Source organism: Spermophilus citellus, assembly GCF_964194105.1.
Source record: "Spermophilus citellus genome assembly, chromosome: 6".
Classification (NCBI taxonomy): Eukaryota; Metazoa; Chordata; class Mammalia; order Rodentia; family Sciuridae; genus Spermophilus; species Spermophilus citellus.
Window position 1 is genome coordinate 104,626,046 of NC_138187.1, and position 23,884 is coordinate 104,649,929.

Consider the following 23,884-nt stretch of genomic DNA (forward strand, 5'->3'; position numbering starts at 1 on the left):
ATATTTGATTTCCTTAAACTAGGCATGTAGAAGATTAACATGAAACATGAAAACAGTTTCTCATATATTTTATAAAGCAAGAACATCTGCAGAAACAAACAAAAAATAATACAATAAGCAACCAACCAACAAAAACAAAAACAACTTAAATGGCCCTTATAAAATGAAAGGATTAGGGGAGGGTCTTGAAGTATGTTCACTTACCATTAGTTTGATACCCTGGGCCAAGCAGAGGCAATTAGTCCAAATAATTATAACTGAGAACTATCTCAAGAAAGAACCAATACCTTTTTCTTTGCCTGTAGAAGTTCCTGATAGGCACTGGATCTTATAAAACGTGGGTATGAATCACTTTTCATCAGTTTGTAAATATGCTCCTGAAAAGATAAAATGGTTGAGGTGCTTTTTTATTATTTTTCAGGAAAAGTGAAGTATTATGATAAGAACATAAAATGTGGTTAAAGAACAAATTTAGTGGCAGCTAATCATAGTAATGACAATGCTAATGAAAATACCTATGTTTACAGGACATTTATATCTTCCGATTCATTATTTGATTCATGGATACATGTTTTAATTGGTTTGGGAGCTACTGAGGAGGAAAATCACATCCAGTCATGCTTTTTTAAAGATGGAATCTGGTTAATGGTTAATGGGAAGTAATGAAATAACTTTGAATCACACTGTTGATTTATACCTAGCACATTTGAGAATATAAATAAGTCTGCTATCTTTTAAAATTACTCCAGGCCAGAAGCAGATGTTGTGAAGTCAAGACTGAGTAATCATCCTAGATACCTTTGGCCTCCACATTTACTGGGAGGATACAGACAGTCCAGATGAATCATCTCCTTGATACAAATTACATGGAAAATTGTCATCCACACCTACTTTGGGTCAGAGCTCAAGTCCAAAAAAAATTTGTTTTTGGTGATACTTAATTGCTAAGTCTCCAAATTCATTCTCTTTTTTTTTTTTCTCACCCATGCATAGAAAGATTAGGTAAATATCAGATCACTCATCTGCAATAAAACTGCAGTGTTCGATTTTGGTTTTCTTTTTTCCAGTTCTAGGCAGCAAATGCAGGGCCTTTCAAATGCTAGGCAAGTGCTCCACCACCAAGCTACACTCCCAGTACCCATTCTATTTTAGTGATGAATGCTGGTAGAAAAAGAAGTCAAACAAAGAAAAATTGTATTCATCTGATTCATACTTGATCTATTCCTGAATGATTCTGCTCTGGTCTGTTGTAATTCAAGAAAGATTAAATGCTCCTTAGTCTTCCCAGTCTAGAGAAATATCAGTCAAATATATAAGCTATTTGAGAGTCACCTGGATGTCTGAATCTTTTCTTTGAAGAAAATACATATTTTAAAAAATGACTCTTTTGGTTTTCATTTAACACACCAGTAATAATTTGAAGTTATTCAGAAATCATTAAATGACTGTCATGATTAAACCTCAAGATCTAGCCAAGGTTGAGCTTTTAGAACATGGTAAATTTGGAAGTGTATTGGAATTTATTTAAAAGTAGAAAATAATTCCTGGTTTTGAAGTTAAGCATTTGGGGATTCAGATCCTGCCTTTCTTAAGATCAACCACTTATAAACAACTACAATTTAGATCAATTTATTCATTTCTCCAATTCTTAATTCTCTAATTTATAATATATTATTGTTATGAGGATTAAAGGAATGATAAATGCTTATCAGAGTTTGGGATATGCACAATAAATGCTCAAATATACATAAGCATAGGCCAGGGAATCGTCTAGCAAGCACAGGCCTATGTTAGTTAATTTAATCCTCAAAAAGCCCGAAAGAGGTTGGTGACCAATATTATGTCCATATAAGACATGAAGAAACTGAAGTGTGGAGATGTGCAATATTTCTAAAATGTCACCCAGCAGAGTTCAGATCAGGACCCAGGCAATTTAGCTCCAGAGTCTTCATTGTTAACCATTACATCACATTTCTTCTCACATAATAGCAGAAATTTCTAATATTGCATCTCAACAACAGGATAACACACATTTGGCTACACACACACACACACACACACACACACACGAGTTAAATATCTGAGCGTAATTGGAAAAAAAAGTAGAGTCTTAAGATCTGGTAGTAATGTTTCCTATAGATGAATATTCCTTTTCATTTTATTGGGGATCCTATTAAGGAAGAATATTTTTCAATGGCACAGATAACAAAGAAATATTCTGTTTAAGACTTCAGGAAGAAAAAAAAGACTTCAGGAAGGGCATTCCAAACATTTTATACATTTTATAGAAAAATGTCCACATTTTATCTTGAACCTAAAGAAAGATAAATCACAAGGGAAGTGATCATTAGGACCAGAATTTTCATTCTGCTCTCTGTCATGTGTCTCTGTAAAATGTAATTATTTTTACAGAGGAGACCATGGCTGAGACATGTGGGATGGGGGTGTTCAGTTAGTTGTTAAAATTTGTGTTATTTTACTACACATTGGTTCATTTCTTTAAACTAGAGCCAAGAAGAAAGTTATTTTCTACCAAGAATAGAAATAAGGAAGAACATTTGTGTATCTCACTATCAGTTCATTATGTTAGTAATATTAAAAACAAGAAAATTTTCAGAGCTAATATTCATTTTAAAAGAAGTAGGGGCCATGAGTGTGACTCAATGGTAAAGCACTTATTCAGAATGTGCAAAGCCCTAGGTTCAATGCCAGTAGTGCCCCCCTCCCCCAAAAGAAGAAGTTACAAAGCATACATGTTCTTATTTTTCAGTTTTCTTTCTAAGCACCAATACTTTTCTGGAGGAAGTAGAAATTCTAACTAAGGTTCAGAGAAGAGAACACCAAAAATTTATCTTAGAAGTTAAAATCAATTTCCTTTTTTGTCGATGGAAAATTAACAAATGCCTGATCTCTTATTTAATTTTTTTCAACAAAGACAAAATTTGTTTGACAGAAGGTTAAGCAAATTTTGAAATGACCATTCATAAATACTGAATAATCTAGGCATGTGAGAATCTCAAAATCTCCATATTGAAGACACAGAAATGTATGGTACCAAGGTGAGGGTCACCATTAATGTTTACTGAAATACTGGGTACCAAATAAGGAAGAAAATAAAGTAAAACTTTTCAAATACTTCAAGTATGTTTCTTCATGAAATTTTCTTATAAAAACCTATTCAAATTTATAAAAAATTCCCAGGATTTTAAAAAAATAGTTACTTTAAAATACATTTGTTCTTTTGTAGATCAGTGAGAGTTATTTTGCATATAACCACCTAAATTGAAAATATTAAAAATAACTGCCAACAAGAATGAAAATAAAATGAAAGTTTCACCACTGTCTGTGTCCAGGAGAGCTTCTGTGACATGAGGCCTGTTGTGTACCAACCTGAGCGTCTTCGAATGTGTATCGTCCAGGTTCCTTCACGTTCTGTGTGGTTTTGTCATAACTCTTGGAATCCAGGTTGATGGCACTGGGGGCTCCTGGAGCCAGAAATTCTTGCCATATTTCCTGAACTCTTGAGGGCACTTCTCGAATAGGCCTTTTCTTCAGGTCCTCCACTGCTAGCCAGAATCTATGCAAAATGTGACACTGAGCTTTTACTTCAATGGTTTATAATCTGAAAAATTCTTGTAATATTTACTCATCATAAACCTCATCCTGATTCTTAACAGAAAATTCACTTTCTGAGGGCTTGCAATATTAGACCTGTATTGGCTTTTCCTCATAAGTTATATGCAAAGGTAAAAATTTTCTTTGAAAAGAAATACGGAATACCTCTTACTTGGTTGTGATTAGAACCAAATCTGAGCTCTAACTTTATTGAAGCAACGTAGCACTTTTAGAGAAGCTTTTATTAGAAAGGAAGAGGAACTAGGGCTGGGGATATAGCTCAGTTGGTAGAGTGCTTGCTTCACATGCACAAGGCCCTGGGTTCAATCCCCAGTACCACTCCCCTACCAAAAAAAGAACTTGATTTCTGGTTGGGGATGTGGCTCAAGTGGTAGCACGCTCACCTGGCATGCGTGAGGCACTGGGTTCGATCCTCAGCACCACATAAAAATAAAATAAAGATATTGTGTCCACCTAAAAAAACTAAAAAAATAAATATAAAAAAAAGAAAGGAAGAAAAACAAGAAGGGAAGGTGTGCTCACAGAGCTTCTAATGGGGGTTTGTGTTTAAAGTAGTATATTATTCTGTATTCTTTGGATCTTTAGTCCATTCCAGGAGAGGCATTCCTGCTCTGCTTGGTAGGGAAATTACCACAAAACTTTCCTGGAATTAAAAGAGGCCTGGACATAAAATGAGAAAATGCTCTAGCAGGAAATATCAGGCAATTAACTAATTTTAATATTTCATTGAGTTACAGAGTGACAGCGCAACAAGCTTTTGTATGTGATTGTGTGAAAGACTTAAATTTGCAGAGGCATCAGAGCATTTTAGAAGCCAGAAAAATATATACTGGTTTACTTCTGAATGTATGTTTATATAGAGAACATTTATGCTGAAGGAACACTGAAGTGTGTTACGGCTGAGAAAAGCAAATAGCAAAGCATAATGAGAAGGTACCACGGTGAATTATGGGTTTAATTTTTAAAAAGTTTATCTAGGTTATTTCAGTTGGATCTAGAAATAATCTTGAAAAGATTAAAGTTCATATTGCAATAATTTGTAAATGGAAAAAAAATATGTGATAAAGGAACTGGGAAGCTTGTTATCCCCAACAGGCACAATATCATTCTACTGATATATGTGAGCATGAAATGGAGAATCCAACTACAGAAGTGCAGGAAATTGAGGCTGCAGAGTCAGGAGAAGCACAAAGTGATAAGCAGTACCTTCCTTTCTACTAAATTTTAACATGGGCATTAATGAAAGGTCAGAAATCAGTGGGCTGGGGATGTGGCTCAAGCGGTAGCATGCTTGCCTGGCATGCGCGGGGTGCTGGGTTCGATCCTCAGCACCACATAAAAATAAAATAAAGATGTTGTGTCCACCGAAAACTGAAAAATAAATATTAAAAAATTTTCTCTCTCTCTCTTTTAAAAAAATCAGTAAAAAGTCACTTGAATTACAATTAAGAGTATCAAATACTACTCAGACTATTGATTTTTTAGTTTTCATTTCCCTCTTGTTTTGTTACAGAGATAATCCAATGTGGACAAAGCCTTAAATATGAAACAGCCATTATTACTTTCAGAAAGGAAGGAGCAAGACTTGTCTTCCTAAAACACATATTTACATACTGTGAAGTCCAATAGGATATACCATGTACAGTCTGAGGCTGCATGAGTGTTGGAATTGATGCTCATTTAAGCTGATTTCAGCATACTTTGAAGACATCAATCAAAAGAAAGTCTCAGTCGTCAAAGAACTAGTAGTGAAAAAAGACCACTTCAAAGGCCAGAATCCCAGGAAGCACATGAGAAGCTCTTAGGAAGAGTATAGGCCAGTCAGTCTTAGAATGCTGAACAGGAAGAAACCCCAATGCTAAGGCTAGCACATGGTTGTAAAGGTGGGGTCTAAGAAAACTCTTTGAGATATAGCGACATCTGAAATGAAATGGACCTGGAAATAAGGAAAAAACTGTCAAAGTGTAGAGATGTTAGTAATAGCACGTACACTGATACGGGATACAGGTACTACGTACTTGTTTACCATATACTTATCAATCTGTATCTTCAACTAGTCTCCACAGCTCCATAAACTAGGTGCTATTATTTCCCCTGCGTTAGAAGAGGAACTGAGCATATGAAGATTAAGTAATTTATTTAAGCTTGTCCTCCATTAGTGGTATAGCTGAGGTTTTGTTTCTGGAAAATCTGTAGCAGATGTCAGGCTCATAACCACTCCTTCCCACTGTCTCCCTAAGAGCATCATTGCCTTTCTTATCCCATCATTGCTGTAATTGTTTTAATAGCTTAGTAGAATGGAACAGGCTCATTTAAAATCCTACATTTTAAATTTAATAGTAGCTGGAATCTAAGGAAACGTTTTAATGTCTTTAAGTGAAGTCTTGCTTTCCTCCTCAATAAAATGGAATAACAATGCCCATCTCCGTGAAGTTCCATTGGATTAAATTATATAAATTTATGTAAAGGCCACTGACAAATGCCAGGTATATTTTCAGGCACTCAATGATAAAATTCATGCTATTTATATATTTCTTTAGCATGTGCTTTATGCTAGAGCTCTGCCTGAAAAGGGAATGAACAAAACACATAGCAGTAGACAGCAGAGGGTGTATTTGAGTAACATGTGGTTATGGATAAGCAGGGTTTCTTCACTTTTTTCCTGTTCTAATGTTTGAAGAAAAAGCTCATGTCACTGGCACATTCCCATGAACGGTAGGTCCCTAGAAGGCTGCTGCTGCTTAGAAAAGATGTACTTAAATGTACTTAATTCATAGTCCTCTTGGCTAAGTGGACCCTGGCATGTGATTCAGATAGTAGGTGAAAGCAGGGTGGGGCTCAGATTTGGGAATCAGTGGACAGTAGCTTGGTAATGGTTTATAAAAAAAAAAAAAAAAAAAAAAAAAAAAAAAAACAAAACAAAAAAAACCAAGAATGCTACTTACATGCAATATGAGTTTGCATGAGGTGTAAAACCAGCTCAGACATATTTTGTTTCTCTCTAAAGTGAGCCAATAATACTTACATTGTTGGGATTATTAGATGTGTGATGATCAGAAATAATGAAAGGCAAATAAATGTAGCACAATATGATTCACAGAGGTAGCAGATATAAAACATATTCTGGTGTATGTTAGAAGTTTGAAATTCTATCTGCAGTTATATCATTCTGTAAGTCATTTATCTATACTTAGCAAGGAAACATGATAGGTATATAGTAGATATTCAAGGAGTATTTATACGTGTATACATACATAAAAATATTGAATATTTCTTATATGTAATTATTTAGTATGGAAATCAGTATGGCATGGAATTAAGACAAGAAATGGTTAAGGCTTGATTGAACTAAGGAATGGGCAATGATTCAATTCATGTGTGAAGCAGAATATTCACATGCTACTCTCTTTGCCCCAGAATTTCTTCCCTCTTCCTTTCTTGCTTGGATATCTTCTTATCAACAGCTCTCAGCCTGGAAGACATTTCTCCTAGTATATCTTTGCCAATGTCTAACTCCAGGTTAGGCATTCTCCAATACTCCTCCTATCTAAACATCCATCATTTTCTGTTGTGACTGGGTGATGCTGGTAAGGCATGTTACTTATTTCCTCATCACAAATAATTATAATGTCATCATATTTTTAAAAACTTAGAGCAAAATTCACCCTCCCATTCTCTGATATTCTAAAAATATCCTTTTATCTTTATTTTGTATACATTCTTGCTTCAATAACTAGTAATATGACTTAGATATACAAAGTGTTATTAGCAGGCCCAATAAAACTATAATTGCTAAATTGCAGGTCTTGCAAAAGCCCGGCTAGAAAGGATTCCCATAAACTTGAACAAGAATTGGAAAGTGCTTCCCAACAGTGCATGACAGCACTCATAGAAAATTCCAGATTCTGTTTGTGGGCATTCTGCTCCATTCAAGAGACATCTGTCAATGTTCTACATATTTCTGAATGGTTTGTTATTAGTATCTGTTAAATCTCCTGAAAAGAATGTGACAATGCCTGGCACTGCTTAGTTCCAAGGAAAATAGATGAATTTCACAGGACTCTGTAAGTCATGGGAAAGTAAAACTAAGGTATGAGGTCTCAAAAGGATAATGAATTAAAGAACGCATGCAAAAAGAGTTTCTTGTAGTGAAAAGTTATTACTCATTTAAATGATCTTAAACAGAACTATTAAAGTCCACTCTAATGTCTCCTTTTAAAAATGATATTTTCAGGTGCCCTTTAAATTAGAAAATTTAAAAATACATAAGAATGATGTTTACAACCAATGAGCAGAACACATGTGTTGCCTCATTAACAGCTCTTCAGGGCTCTTACCTGTTGCGAAGCTGTATTTAAATGAGCAAAGTAAATGAGCTGCCCTAGAGCTTTGTCTCAAAATATTTGACATAGTGTTGACTCCCTTCTCCAACTTACTTGAGAAGTTATACTCACAGAAGGTCAGAATTGATAAATAGGTGATATGTTTTAACAGCATAAATACCACTGGCCATTCTCCACTTCACCATACATGGCTCTAAGTGCTACGCTTCTTTGTAGAGTTCATTTCACAAGTACTACACTTATACAGTTAAAAATCCAGAGACAGTGTAAAAGTCAATTATTGTGAGGAATTGATAATAATGGACAGCTTTTGTCTTTTCCCTTCCATTAGATGGCAGAAATTCAATGTGTTCATAACATCATTACGATGTTGGCAGAAATGTAATTGGTTTCGTGAGTCCAAAATAATGCAACATCAGAGAGAGTGTTGCTCTGGCTTGTGGTGTAAGAATCAAGCAGTGTGTCTTACCTTAAGTTTTCTGAGCTGAATTCTGACTCTAGAAATTTAAGGAACTGTTCTCTCCCAACTGGGTCTTTCAATGCCTCATCCATGCCAAAACCCCATCGTTTTACCCTCTGTTGGCTCGGTTCTTTGCTATAGAAGATAAAGCCAAATATAATTTTTTCAGTACAACTCCTATTTTCTTTTATTAGATTTGTCCTCAAAATCATGTATGCTTTAAAATTCCATTTCTTAACTGATCATTCAGAAGAAAAATAAGTATCTGATTGATGGTTCTTAATAAAATCATGGTGTATTATAAGAGTAACATCAATATCTTACTTTTATTAGGTGAATTAGGTGCTAAGTGGTCTAAGTAAATTATCCTATTAATTATTTTTCCAGTAACTTTATAAGTACATTCTTCTTATTCCCATTTTATAGATGAGGAAATGAAGGCATGAAGAGAGTTATAACTTTCCAATGTCAGACAAGTAACAAGGGGCAAATATCCAGACAGTCTTATGTTAGAGCCCCATTTCTTAACCACTAACAAATGCATAATGGGGGAATGTACTGGTGGTGTATGTGTGAAATGCACTTGTATTCAAAATGACATACTAATGTGTAACTCTGCTGTAATTAAACATGTGACCTATTCCTGGTGAGTCATGACTTTTGGGGGATTCCAGGTTCCTCATATGTAAAATCTATAAATTATGGCTGAGGAGTCTGGACTCATCAAGTGTTTAAGATCCATGGCTGGATATGGACGAAAAAGAAGGTCTATAATGCAATCTTGAGAAGGGTTAGAGTACTAATCCTCTCTGTATAAAGAGACATGCAATGATCTCTGCATGACTGCCCAAATTGATATAGTATGCTTCTCCTATACAATTGTGCTTTAGTTTTCATAAGTCAGTTTGTTTTTTAGTGTGTTCATGGTGAGTTCATTTTGTTTTAAAACTGAATTTATAAAGGTATACTTGTATTAAGCTTGATTAAGTAAATAGGGATTTAGCATTATTTTGCTTGAATACATGGGCCTTTTTGGCTATGTGGATTTTCAAAGAAGCTAATAGCCATGAGCTAAATTTCAAGAACTGAAGATCTGAAACCTGACTAATCCAGCTAGAAACCTGTACTTCTAATTTTATAGCAGTGCAAATATTTTTTTAAATTAAATTTATTTTTATATTGATACATAAAAATATGAACAATTATACATATTTATTAGAGTACCCTGTGATATTTCAATACATGTATATATCATGTAATGTGTAAATCGGGGTAAACATCTATTTCATCAAATGTTTATCATGTCTTTATGGTAAATACATTCAGAACTCTTTATTTTGCTTCAAGAGATAGTACATAACTTTTATCTATAGTCACACTACAGTACAATAGCATACCCAAACTTACTTCTGTGTAACTATAACTTAGAACCTGTTGGTGGACCTTTCCTGACCCCTTTTCTCCCCAGCCACTTGTAACCACCATTCTCAACTTCTCAACTTCTCAACTTCCATAAGATCAACTTTAAAAAAAAAAAAAAATTTCACATATGAGTGAGAATATACGATACTTTTGTTCCTTGTGCCTGGCTTATTTCACTTAACACATTGATCTCCAGTTCCAACCATGTTGTCATGAATGACAGATTCCATCCTTTTTTAATGGCTGAGTAGCATTCTGTCAACAATGCAAATCTTAATGCAAAAGCAAATGCCTGGGGTTTGAAAACCTCAAGCAATATCTTGAATGATAATGTTAAATCATGAATCAAATGTAAAGAGTAAAACCATCATTATAATTAACCAATTACAGGGTTCTTCCTATTTCACACAGTCCCTGAAATAAGTGACATATCTGTGAGGAAAAGAAAATGTCACTTACCTTGCTTCAAGTTCCCAGAAAGTAGTATCGTCAGACAGCCATGGATTAGAAGGGTCAGGTGGCACAAGAAATGGGTCGTATTCTACATACTGTTCCGTATAACTTAGTAGACTAGGGAGGAAGAAAAAAAAATTTCCTCAGTTTTTCTGGCTGAAGTTATACCCAGTCCAAAGAAAGAGAAGCAATATAAAAATTCTGGGTCAAAGAGTCCTTTCCCAATTACAGAATAAAGCCCAATGGCAATTTTCATGTTTCAATAACATGAACACAACAACTTAGTGGGCTTTTTGGTGAACAAATTTAGTTAAAGATTCCTATCTTTATCTATCCCACGCCTGAGCTATTAAGTCACTACACTTCCATTAAAATGAAGCAACATGGAAGAGGTCTGCATGTTGAAGGGCAGCAGGAAGGGTCTGTTCCAATCCTTTGTTAACCAGGAAAAGGGATTAAAAGGAAATCATTGCCAAATTTAATTACAGGAATGAGGCAAAAGGAGAATCACTGACAAAAATATACTTTTAGAAAACATTTACATTTAGTTGGTCATGATGGCACACGCCTGTAATCCCAGCTTGGGAGGCTAGGGCAGGAGGATCACAAGATTGAGGTAGCCTCAGCAACTTAGCAAGAACTATAGCAACTCAGTGCAACCCTGTCTCAAAAATAGAAATAGCGAAAGGTCTAGGAATATGGCCCAGTGGTTAAGCACCTCCTGTTAAATCCCCAGTAAACCTGCCCCTAAAAAAAAAAAATTTAAAAATCTGCGTTTAAAAACTGAAGGAAGAAGAAAGAAAATAAGTTGGAGAGAGAGGTTTTGGCAATGCCCCAAAGTGAAGAATTTGAATTTCATTAAGAGCAGATTTTTAAAAAGAAGACAAATCTAAAATTTGAGATTAATTCAAATTCTGAAACCATGCAATAACAGAGTAGACTGTGAATGTTCAGATCAATTTACAGAATCTCAGAGTTGCCAAAAAACAGTCAGTAAATTAAGGTTCAATTCTTTAAGTAGAAGTGAAAAGATTTAACTCCTTGGCTGTATCTTATTGTTGACTGCACAAAGATAGAACCTCTTGGAATTTAAAGCAATAATGATCATGCTTCCCTTTAAACTGAACAAATGAATGCTTTGAAAGCTTTCTATGTGTATAAAGAAAATACAAAAACCAATTATTTATCTTAGTTCCCCTTCCAACAGTTGGTTCTTACTACATATTTAACTGTCTCATGCAATTTTTAAATTTACAGAGACATCTTGAATTACTTACCTATCAGCAACTTTTGACATTTTTAATCGATGTCTGTCTAACTGTATTTGCCAATATTTTATCTGAAAAGAAGGTTAGAGAATTAGTTACACAAATGACAACACCACAGTTTTCACCTCTAAATTCTCATAGGGCAATTCCAAAAAGGTGTATATCCTGTCAGTAAAATTTCAAAGTTGACAAATGCAGAGCACTCTGAATAATTAACAAAAAATGAAAATGTATTTGAATGTAAACATAACCATATATCTTAAGAACAGCACAGTTTGAATGTTTTACTTACTATAACAAAATGTAACTTTATTAGAAAAGTGTTCTGGAGTTTTTAAACATTAATTCAAGGTGAATAATCAAATCCATTCCCCACAGATATTTAATTAAGAAAATAAATGTATATTTTATTTTTTACTATAATTTCAAAATAAATCCTATCTCCTGAGACTATCCCAAGAAAGCATCAGTCAGATGTGTTTTGAGAATAATTTTATGAAATTATGACACATGCTTACATGGATGTAAACACAGAGAAAAATTATAAAAATTTTTCTGAATTGCTTTTCCTTTATGGTGATTATAAATACACTAGAAAATTCTAAATCACATTATTGATGAACCATACTAGAACAAAATAATAGAAGAGTCCAAAATGTGGAGGAGGAATGATGATTAAACCAATCAAGAAATTTAATTATTACTGGATATTAGAAATTGATGTTTGCTTTGAAATATTTATTGAAGCAAAAACTATTGATCAATGATTTTTGAAAAGAAGCAATATATACTATGATTGTATACCAGTGTTGATAAGAAAAAACTTCCAAAGGTTTGAAGACATCAGTACCACACAAATAAAAATCACAATTTTTTTTTTTTTTTTGTGGTGATCACTTAGCAACATTAGATATGGGACTTAATGTCCCCAATCTCTTGTCCTCTCATTAGCAACTTCATTACATTTTTACCTGCAAATATTCTATATGAAATAGGTGACCATACAAATTACTTTTTAAAATACCCATTATGAACATTTGCTATCTGGTTGCATAGTAAATGTTAATAGTGATAAATAATCATTTGAAAGTCATTTTCTAGGCTGACTCACCTGTTGATGCAGCTCATCTTCTGTTGGAGGTTTAGTTTCTGGTGTGGGTGTGTGGGTAGGACTGTGACTTCTAATATCATTTTGTAAACCATAGACAGACTATATTAAAATGAAAAATAAATGTTAAGACAAAATTCCATTCATAGTCACAGATTTCTGGGAAAAAAATTTGCGTCACATCTTCAGTAAGGTAGCTCAAAATTTATTTAATGAAGCTTCTATCAAAGTCCAAAAGGCACTGCTATCAAAAATAAAATTTAATACATAACATTTAATAAGTATTGATTCAATAATAAAATAGAGGTGGATATAAAATAAAATAGAAATTTAATAACTCATGAGAAGATAAAAATTACCTGATTTTCACATAGGAATGAAATGGAACACTGACAAGAAGGACTATGTTGCAGATTCTGCTGCCTTGTTTTCTCATGGTATAATCAGACGACCCAGAGTACCCTGACTTTCCGTCTCAATACTACCTACTTACATTATGATGTTAGTCTCACCATTGGGTACATATGCAAAATTAGTGACCCCTAAGGCTTCACACACCTCAAATTCTTGATGCTGCAATTCTTTTTTTTTAAATTAATTTTCCCAAAAGATCAGAGCTATTAATTAAAAAGATTCTTTTTAGGGAGAGACCCATTGCTTAGTAAGTATAAAGAAAGATCTAGAGACTGAGGGATAAAAATTTCTCCCAACTGAATGAGTCACCCAAATGTTAGTTCAAGAGAGAATCCAAATGGCTTTTTTAAAAACAAAAAAAAAATCAAAGTATTATTACTTTAAAACAAAGCATTAGATGTGTCCTGGAGTACTTCTTTCAACATGAAAATAAAAGATAAGGGCATAGTAAAACTGCATGAGCCCTGCAAAATTAACATTTCCAGAGAGATTTGCAAAGAAATTGTCATTTAGATGAAGGTAGATTCAAATGCTTAATGGAGTCCATTCTCCGGCCCATCAACAAACTCGTGGGTATCTCTAAGTTCAAATGTGTTTTGTTCCTGACCTACTTTCACTTGGACCGAAACTAAGTGTTCTGTCAACATTACTTCTTGGCTCTGTAACCTAGACACTTTGGACTAGATGTTTTTTTCTCTTTATAGCTCCCATTATTGCTTGTTAGCCCTTTAAAAACACACTTTGACTTGGATTTAATCATCTGGATCATCCACTTCCAGACTATTTTAGAAAGGCCCTTATAAATCTTTTCTCTTGTCCTAGCTCAAACCTATTTCCTGTCAATGACCATCCATTTTAATACAACATATGCTATTCATAGGACTGGGCTAAATGACTTGTCCTGCTCTTTTTTTCATTTGTTTACTCATTCATTCACTCATTCAACATTTACTGAACACCTCTATATACTGGATATAGTGCTAAGCATAAGGGTTATAGAAGCAAACAAAACACATATGCTTCCTCCTCCATTGGAACTTACAATCCTGTACCAGGGAAACAAGTTGCCTAATCACACAAATAAGTATGATTAAAACTGTGATAAGTATTATAAAGAAAAAATTAAAAGACATAAGGCCTGGAATACCAGAGGTTATACATTGAAGAAGCAGAAAAAGCCTAAATAAACTGATACTAGTCATATTTGAACATGCTTAAACAGCTTTTTGAATTCTGAAATAACATTTGAGTTTGATTTTTTAAAAATTAGGCAAGTGAAAGACCACTAGTTATATAGTTGAACTTTGGAGTGCCTGTTATTTCTTCAGTTGTATCACATTAATTTTTGATAAGGAAAATAAGGTCTCTGAGATATAAACTTTCCATTCTTTTTACCATTATTTTTTTTTCTTTTTACAGTACTAGTATTGCCTTATCACTAAGCTACAACCCAGCCCTTTTTAAAAGTTTTTGTTTTGTTTTGTCTTGTTCTGTTTTATCTTGAGACATGGTTTTGCTAAGTTGCTGAGAAAGGTGGCCTCAAACTTGCAATCTCCCTGCATTGGCTTCTAGAGCACCTGGATTTACTGGCCTATGTCACCATGTCCAGACTTTGGTTCAATTATGTTAAAATTTTTAAAATAAGAATATACATGTCACATAAATAACATTTATAAAACAAGATAGCTGAGAGTTTTAACAGTAAATTTTCTGGCTAATTTGAAAATTAATTAAAAAGACTGTTAGAAAAATACTTCAATATTAGATGTCATAAAACTAAAAAGATCCATTAAGTTACATGCTATCTTTACATTTCCATTATTATTTCAAAATGCATGCATTTCATGTGAGCCTCATTAAGTTCATTGGGAGGTATTGCTTTAAGTCTTCCAGGAAACTCACTACTGGGTCTGAGCTTACTATAGAATTTCTAATTTTTGTCTAACATGCAGGTAAACACCAGAAACTTCCAATTTCATTAGTCAGAATGCTGTCTGGGAGGTAAAGGAGTGAAGTCTTTGCAATGTCTTAATGTTTACAGATAGGAGAAAGTTAAATCAATAACTTGACATTCATTTTGAAATTTGTGAGCAAAATCAGCTATTTAGTTGAGATGTTTTAACTTGATTAACACATCCTTTTCTCCATGGTGTCTAGAACAGGCATTTTTCATATATAATGTTATAAAAATTATTCATTAAATGAAACAGATTGGACTCCATATGAATCTATTCATGTATGATTTCCTTTCACATTTTATAACTAAGAAAAATTCTCTTCTATTTTTTTCCTTTGTTGTCTGTAGAGGACTGCTATGGTCTGAATATTTGTGTTCCCCTCCCAATTTACATGTTGGAATCCTAATCCCCTAGGTGATGGTATTTGGACGTGGAGCCTTTGGGATGTGAAGAGGCCACGAGAGTTCTACCATCAGAATTGGGATTAGCGCCCTTGCAAAAGAGGACCCAGGATGAAGGTGCCATAGAGGAAACAGAGAGTCTTCTGCACTGGGGCTTTGCTTTTGAATTTCCCAGCCTCCAGGACCATTAGCAATAAATTTATGTTGTTTATAAATTTCCCAGTCTAAGATATTTTGGTACAGCAGTCTAGCAGTCCAAATGGACTTTTAAAATAGAGCTTTAAAGTGCAAAGTGTAAGAAGATTTTCTGCCTATGTGGAATACAATCTCTAGTATTTTTCTTATTGGGGCTAGTGTGAGACTATTTTCTTTCCTTCTGGATTTTTCAACAGAGAACAGACTGTGACCTAGTCTGCCTCCACGTGGAAGAAGCCAGTAGCGACAGCTCACCAGAGCAAACCGACTAGAGAGGAGGACTGAGAGCTACTGTGCTCTCCAGTGGGCTCCTGGGTCTAGGCACAGCCAGCTACAGCTCTGCTCCTGCCTACTCCCTAGGCTCCAGTCCATGAGCTGTGGTCAATAATATTAAATGCACACCAAAGTTTAGATGAAGCTGACAGGGGAAGAAAGACAAGAGGATACAGAACAAGCTGACTGTTGTTTTGGAAGATGAGTTCTGAAGCCACAGGAGGCAGTTCCAAAGTGTGCCTCAGTAACACATGCAGATGATTTTGTCATTTTCCTCTGGCTTTGTATTCTTGGACCCTCCTAGCTATTGTCATATTGTCACAGGTCCTGCCTGTGGTGGTTAATTTTATGTGTCAACATGGCTGGGCCACGGTGCCAAGATATGTAGCCAAACATGGTTCTGGTTGTTTCTGTGAGAGCTTTTTCTGGATATGACTAACGTCTAATTTAATGAACTCTGAGTAAAGCAAATTGTCCTCCACAATATGGGTGGGCCACATCAACCAGTTGATGGCCTAAATAGAACAAAGACTGGCTTCCCATGAATAAGAAGAAATTCTACCTCTAGATTGCCTCTGGATTCCATCTGTAAGGCTTCTCTGGCCTCTGCTCTCCTGCATCTAATTTTGGCCTCTCTAAGCCCAACATTTAAGTCAATTCCTTAAAAATTTTGTTCTCTCTGTGTATACACACACACACACACACACACACACACACATACACACACACATATCTTGTTAGTTCTATTACTTTGGAGAAACTAATACACAGCCCCTTAGAGTAAAAATTTTTGTATCCAATCAAAGATCACCAGACACACAGTACCCCTTAAAACTTGCCTATATTCTTTCTTAGAGACTTGAGTAAATACCTCTTAACTATTTTGTTGAGTTTCAGTAAAGCCTGTTTGTTAGAGTCTATAAACAAGTCAGGATGGCGCCTGGCATTTTGCCAGGGGAATATTAGAGTCTGTAAACAAATCTGGATGGCGCCTGGCAAAATGCCAGAGGGAGTGGTTTGTGAAGTAAGGCCAGCGAGCCATTAAGTGTGGAGATTTCTTATTGGTTGACTGCTGTATCTAGTTTATGTTAATTAGATAAGCTGTGTGGAATGTATAAATACCGCTCCTGTCCTACAATAGACAGCTCCCACTCCTGCTGTATCAAAGTACACAAGTTGTTCGTCAACCCCCGGTTATTTTGCCCAGCCAGCCGGGCTGCGGCACCTGTTAAAATTAAGAAGTGAGATTTGAAAGCTGACCAGTCTACTTGGGTTATGACAAATAAGAAATATTATCACAGCCGATTCTCAAAGAAATGAACAGCAGCCCTCTTTGCTAAGGTAGTATCCATTTTCAAAGATTAAACGTGGTCCAGGGGTTTTACTTCCTTATTAGTGGGATATAAGACTAAGATCAATCACACAGCTAAGAGAAGGTGCAAAGGAGACAGCCCTATCAGACACGGGCGACTTCCAGGGCAGTCGGCAGATTTCTGCCTTTATAATCACATGGTGCAGCCTGTTCAGCCTGGACAGAGCTGTTTCAGAGGGTGGTGAGATCATTATTCACCGATAAAAAGTTAGAATCACAAATCTTTATTCCTTTTATGTTATAGACTGGGCTGTGTTCTCCCAAACTAATATGTGTGATGTGAAGATAGGGCCTGTGGGAAGGTAATAAAGATTAAGTGAGGTCAGAGAGTGCCACAATAATCCAATAGAATTGGTGTCCTCGTAACAGGAGGAAGGGCTCCTGAGTACACAGCAAAAAAAAAAAAAAAAAAAAAAAAAAAAAAGTGGTTGATTTCAAGCCAGAAAGGGAACCTTTACCAGGGAATGAATTTTCTAGCACCTTGATCTTGGATTTCCTGTCTCTAGAGCTACAAAATAATAAATTCCTATTGTATAACCCGCCCAGTGTGTGGTATTTTGTTATGGCAGTCCAGTAGACGAATACATAAAATATGCAACTATACTAAGGTTCAGACATTTGTCTGTCTACTTGTTCACAGTCTGCACCCTTATTAGACATGAGTTGTGGAAACAAGGCCCTGCCTGTCTGTTTTACTGTGAAATATCCAAAGAGCTGTGTAAATTGGACATTTAGTGGAGAGTTGTTAATTTCTCTAATTGGTCCTTCCAGTTCCTAACCAAATATGGCCTAACACAGTATCTGCAAAAGCTATACAACCAAGTCTTCTCTTTACACATTTGATAAACATGTCAAATTATCTCTACTGGGTGATAATTCAAGAATTCTAAAGGACAAGTAAGTATGTGGCTTAGAGTCCTCAAGCCTTCTGCATAAAATATCATCATTGTGAGGATTCTAGCAAATTCCACACTAATGTCCATAAAAAGCTATACTGATCAAAAAATGAGAAAATCAGTTTTCTCTAATTGTAGAAAACAATGGTATTTATACTACTTGCCATTGTTTTTTTTTTTTTTTTCAGAACTTCTGTTTTTCTGTGACAAATTTTTGGGCTACACAGCTCTACAGTTAGGCCTTGCAATTCTACTACAAATGATTGACAGTGAATTAGACTGTGTCCTAGACAAATCAGTTAATACTTAAGGACTCCTCTTTACAGCACTTCAACTTGTGATGCCTCAAGTTTTTTTTTCCATCATTAAATAAGGACCAATGATATGTGAAGAGCAACTTTGTATAGGGATACTTTTCAAAGTTTCAAGAAACATGCCCATTGAGGCCCAGGTAAGAAACCGATACTGAATATAGGGCTATAAAGAGTGGGTGATTGATCTCTTTATCAGGATGAAGTTCTGTCTTGTTAATCTGTATCTTTACTCTTCTAAATCAGAGCATGTCTGATTTGGTGGGAAAAACATGATACACAGAAAGGTTTTTAAAGGATCACTCCTCAGAATTCAGGGAGAAGGTGGCTAATTGCATTTTTGCTCTTTAAATTCTTTTTTTTTTTAGTTGTAGATGAACACAATACCTTTATTTTATTTATTTATATGGTGCTAAGGATCAAACTCAGTGCTCCATGCATGTAAGACAAGCGCTGTATCATGAGCCACAATCCCAGCCCACTGATTGCATTTTTGAATTTTGTTCATTAAGCTAGTACCTGGCACACGGATCATGAATACCAAGGATGAAAGAGCTGAGTCTAGAGCTAACTGCAATAGAGACATGTAGCCGGGCTTTGCCTCTTTCTCTCAGAGTTCTTAGGGGCAAAATGTTTGAGTATCATGTCTAAATGGGGTGTGTATCACTTTCCCATGGCTTCCTTTTCCCTAACATCAAGGTAAACTGCCTCCAAAGAAAAAAAAAGGTACTTGTGCAACATTAGGACCTTTGAACATGATGTTGTACATCTAGAGATAGAAGAAAAAGACTGCATGAAATAAGACTACAAAAAATAGTTTAACTATAGTTTAGCCTATTGCAAGTATACTTATTCTGGAAAATGCTACAGTTACATAAGGAAAATGTCACAGAAAAGAGAGCCTTGACCTTTGGGGAATGCTTGTTGCAGACTAAAAATTCTTATGTGTATTGAAGTTTTTAATGGAATTAATAAAGATGTCTTCTGTGTGTAAGATTACTTTAAAACTATGCAGATATCACTGCTATGGGTTTTCAAAGGGCTATTTATTTTGTCAGGTACTGGAGATTGAACCAAGGGGCACTCTACCATACCCACAATGCTTTTTATTTTAATTTGACACAGGTTCTTGCTATGGTGCCCAGGCTAACCTGTGGGAAGCCACCATGTCATGTGACCAGCATTTTCCTCTCCTGATTGGTTTGAGGCACTGTGACAGTAGCCCCGATCTTGAGAATAGTAAAAATGCAACAAATGTGTCTTCATGCGTAGGCATGCCTTCCTGCAGCCCCATGGGTCAAGCTACACTCACCTGTTCCTTTGTGATATAACCCCTTGCCCTGTTTGGGATAGAGTGTTCCATGGGAACTCCCTTTGTGTGTCCCTTTCTCTTGCTCTGCCTGTGGGTGTGGCCTACCTAGATGTCAGTCAACCTGCTGACAGCGGACATCATGAAGCTAGATTCAGCCCCTTGAAACCTGACCCCTTACCTCATTTGAATGGCTTCTCCTCAATAAAAGGGGTCAGCACGTGCTTGTGCACTCTCTCTCTTTCTGAGGACCCTTAAGGACAGAGGAGCCATCATAGCACCCTCAAAGAAAAAGGTATCTCTGTCTCTTGTGTGGTTATTTCGTGCAGCTCAGTTCCCCTGGAGTGACCCTGAGTGTTTTAGTCACGAGGAATGCAACAGCAACCTAGAACTTGTGATCCTCCTGCCTCAGCTTCTGGAGTAGCTAGGTTTACAGGCATGTTCTACTGTGCCCAGCTTCAAAGGGCTATTTAAAATGTCACTGAGTTCCAAATAGTTTTCCCCTTAGGCTTTCTCTCAGAACAAACACTGAAGTACTACTCTAAACTTATGGTTGTGTCACACAATGTGGATGCTAAAAAAAACATTGTCCTTACACTTTTTTTCTAATTACATATATTTTAGAGTCTCCCTTTCCTCAAACTTTTATCTAAAAATGCCCTCACTATTTTCCCTTTTTCTCAGGTAACCTCCAACTTCCTTTCCTAATCCTTTAGACAGAGTAGAGGGGTCTGCAGTTTCCCTGACGCCTCCTGTCTGAGCCAGTCAGCACTGCTCTTCTACCCCAGGACACTGGGTGGACCATTTCCTAAGGAGAGAGGGATGGAGGACCAGGAGGAGCAGGAAAGGTTCTTTGAAAGGGACAAAGGTGTTCTGTGGCCCCCAGGTATGAACAGTACAACTCATCATCAATCAACAGCTGCACAACAAACATTTTACCTTTCTTGTTTTGTGTGGGTTTCTCATTCTGGATGACTTCTTAATGTCCACTTCAGTAGTATTTACACATCCAGGCTGGAAATGGAAAAACAGAGAAACAAAGGAATCTTTGGGTGTGAACTATCTGGCTAGTACCTTCATAAGTGACTCACTCTCCAGAACCTGAGCAAATGCCATAATGACCCCAGTCACCAGCAGCACTTCCTAGAAGTTCACAGCCTCTTCCATCAGCAGTGGACAGTAATGAAATACACAACACCTTTATAGTTCTCTGATACCTTTCTCAACTCCTAGAGAAACCAGAAAATATACTTAGGTTTTGCATGTAAAGTAGTTTACTGATATTTATAGCTGCTAATAGGACAGACAGAGCAAGAGTATCCAGAAAGGAATGGGGTAATAACCCCTAATGATATCTGCACACAAATTCCTGCAGAAACAGGCTTTCTTTATTAACCATGATACTACTTCTACTTATTTATTTGTTTGTTTGTTTGTTTACTGGTCCTGAAGATTGAATGCAAAGGTGTTGTTCCCACTGAGCCACATACCTGGCACTTTCTTATTTTTTTTTTTTTTTTGAGACAGTGTCTTGTTAAGTTATGTAGGGTCTCCTAAATTGCTGAGGCTGGCCTTGAAATTGCAATCCTCCTGCTTCAGCCTCCCAAATTGCTGGAATTACAGGTGTGTGCCACCACACCTGTCAGAAAATGACACTACTTTTAGATAGCTGCTTGTTTTTCCTAAGTTGGGAAACTAAAATTATAAGTAGTTGAGGAAGCACAAATCCCACAGTGTATTTTTTTTAACGTATAACACAAGAGTTTATAGCCAAAAAGAGGAAGATAAAGAAAGAAACTGGTAGTCAACTATGCTTCTTCTTTCCCAGGCAGGAGAATCCCTTTAAACAGGAGGGCTGCCTGCTGCTGGCTTTCTGACAGCCTGGGGAGTGTTATTTTGCTAGAATTGCTGGTGGGTCACACAGAAACAATTAGCTGTGAGCCCCCTTTGTACTTGAAGGAAGAGAGGAAAGGTAGGAGGGAAGGAGAATGGGAGAAAGGGAGTGGGAGGAGGAAGGAAGGAGGAATAGGATGAGGATAAAAGGGAAAGACAGACTATGAATGGGAAATATACCTCAAACTCCCCCCCCCCCCAAACAATCCTGGAAGCAGTAGGCAAAGGCTGAAGAATATGAATCAAAGAAAGAGACTCAGAAACACATGGTATTGAGAGCTAGAAAGGACTTCAACCTTTAGAAGTAATTAGAAATGGATGGTTTACATGAATTGTGTTTCCATGCTTTCAGATTTTTGGCCCAGGATTTAGGGATCTCTGGTATTAGTGAAAAAAATCAAGTTGTACATCTCTTCTCAACTATTCAATTTCTTCTCACAGGTTACAAGAAAATTAAAAGCATGAGATGTTTGTGAAAATGAGTACGAAAGTGTTTTGTGGAGTTGGAATAGAGTTGGGAGGAAGGGAAAAGGGGCAGTGCTGGTATGATTAGAAGAATGAGTTGCTTTGTAGAATGAACACATGGAACATTTTCCTAAAAGAACTTTCTCCTTAAAGCACAGGCATCCTAAGAGAACTTCACCATTTTTTTTTTTTTTTTGTACCAGGGATTGAACCCGGGAACACTTCAACACTGAGCCACATCCCTAGCCCTTTTTATTTTTACTTAGAGACACAGTCTTGTTAAATTGCTTAGGACCTCACTAAATTGATGAAGTTGACATTGAATTTGTGGTCCTCTTGCATCAGCCTCCTGAGTCACTTGGATTACAGGCATGCACCACCATACTTGGCAAAACATTTCTTAAATTATTTTCCACAAGGTTATGTGTAAACTATGGACACACACACACACACACACACACACACACACACACATACACTATAGTATGTGTGTTAAATAAACTACAAGTTTGGTTTGCATATTTAAATAGGAATAAAAATAGCTGTTAAGCATGGTGATCAGCTTGTTAGTATAGAGCAAAGGCAGAGCACCAAGCTGTGAAGGGGCACTGACTTACTGAGTGGTAGTGAGCAATTCACTTCCAGCATCAAGCTGATCAGTACCTGATATTCTCAACCTCTCTGTGTTCTATCTAGGCATTAGTTTTATTTTAAAGGGCCCCAGTGATTTTAATATGCAGTCGGAGTTCACAACCACTGATCCAGAGGTAACAAAGATAATGTTTTAAAAATATTAAAGCATTCTGTTTTCATTTGCCTGTTCAATTTCTATTTTATTGCAGTCTTCCTTCCCTAAGCCTGACCCATTAGGGAAATGAAGACGCTGAAATGCTTCATTCTCCTATTGATATGTCAATACCAATATATCAAGAGCCAAGCTTGATAAGATAGGTCATACAGATCTTCCTCTTTGTGTTGAAGGGTGGGAATGACTAGTATGTGATATTTAAGAAAAGGAAGACATGTCCCTTTGTAAGGTGGAAGGAAAGAAACAATGTTTCTTTTTCTTTTTTTTTAAGTTTGCTGAGAGTTTTATTATGAACCTACTCAAAATTTATCACATGCATCTTTTTGGCATCTCTTGAAGGAATCATTTATTTTTTCCCCTTTATTCTCTTAACATGGTGAATTGCATCAGTTCATTTTTTTATTATTAGTTGTTCAAAACTTTACAAAGCTCTTGACATCATATTTCATACATTTGATTCAAGTGGATTATGAACTCCATTTTTACCCGGTATACAGATTGCAGAATCACATCAGTTACACATCCACGTTTTTACATACTGCCATACTAGTGTATGTTGTATTCTACTGCCTTTCTTATCCCCCCTCCCCTCCCCTCCCCTCCCCTCCCCTCCCCTCTCTCTACGAAACAATGTTTCTTGTAGGTAGGATTTGCTGCAAGTATCCGTAGCCAAGGGCATATAAGTTCTGAGAAGACTAGTAGGTGATTGGAAGCCTGAAGTTAAAACAAAGACTGCAGATGTGCAGGGATTTCAGGCTGAGAGCAAATGTCTGAAGACAAATCCCAATAATGAGTGCCAGGGAATGGTACTGTATAGCAGTCCTGGGGACAGACCACCGTTCCAACCTGTCTAAAGCAGAAATAACCAGGATCAAGAAAATGTTCTGTGGATGTCTGGC

General features: G+C 36.2%; 1 protein-coding gene across 2 annotated transcripts in view; it reads right to left on the bottom strand.

Moving 5' to 3' along the window:
- RGS7 (regulator of G protein signaling 7) overlaps nt 1-23,884 on the bottom strand; it is a 486,456-nt gene that overhangs the window by 22,011 nt on the left and 440,561 nt on the right. For both annotated transcript variants that reach the window (XM_081300308.1, XM_081300309.1), the window contains exons 10-16: nt 20,759-20,833; nt 12,694-12,792; nt 11,592-11,653; nt 10,321-10,431; nt 8,449-8,574; nt 3,391-3,577; nt 288-377 (exon numbers count right to left, since the gene is read on the bottom strand). In XM_081300308.1, the coding sequence (XP_081156434.1) occupies nt 288-377; nt 3,391-3,577; nt 8,449-8,574; nt 10,321-10,431; nt 11,592-11,653; nt 12,694-12,792; nt 20,759-20,833 (750 nt within the window). The remainder of the gene's footprint in view (nt 1-287; nt 378-3,390; nt 3,578-8,448; nt 8,575-10,320; nt 10,432-11,591; nt 11,654-12,693; nt 12,793-20,758; nt 20,834-23,884) is intronic.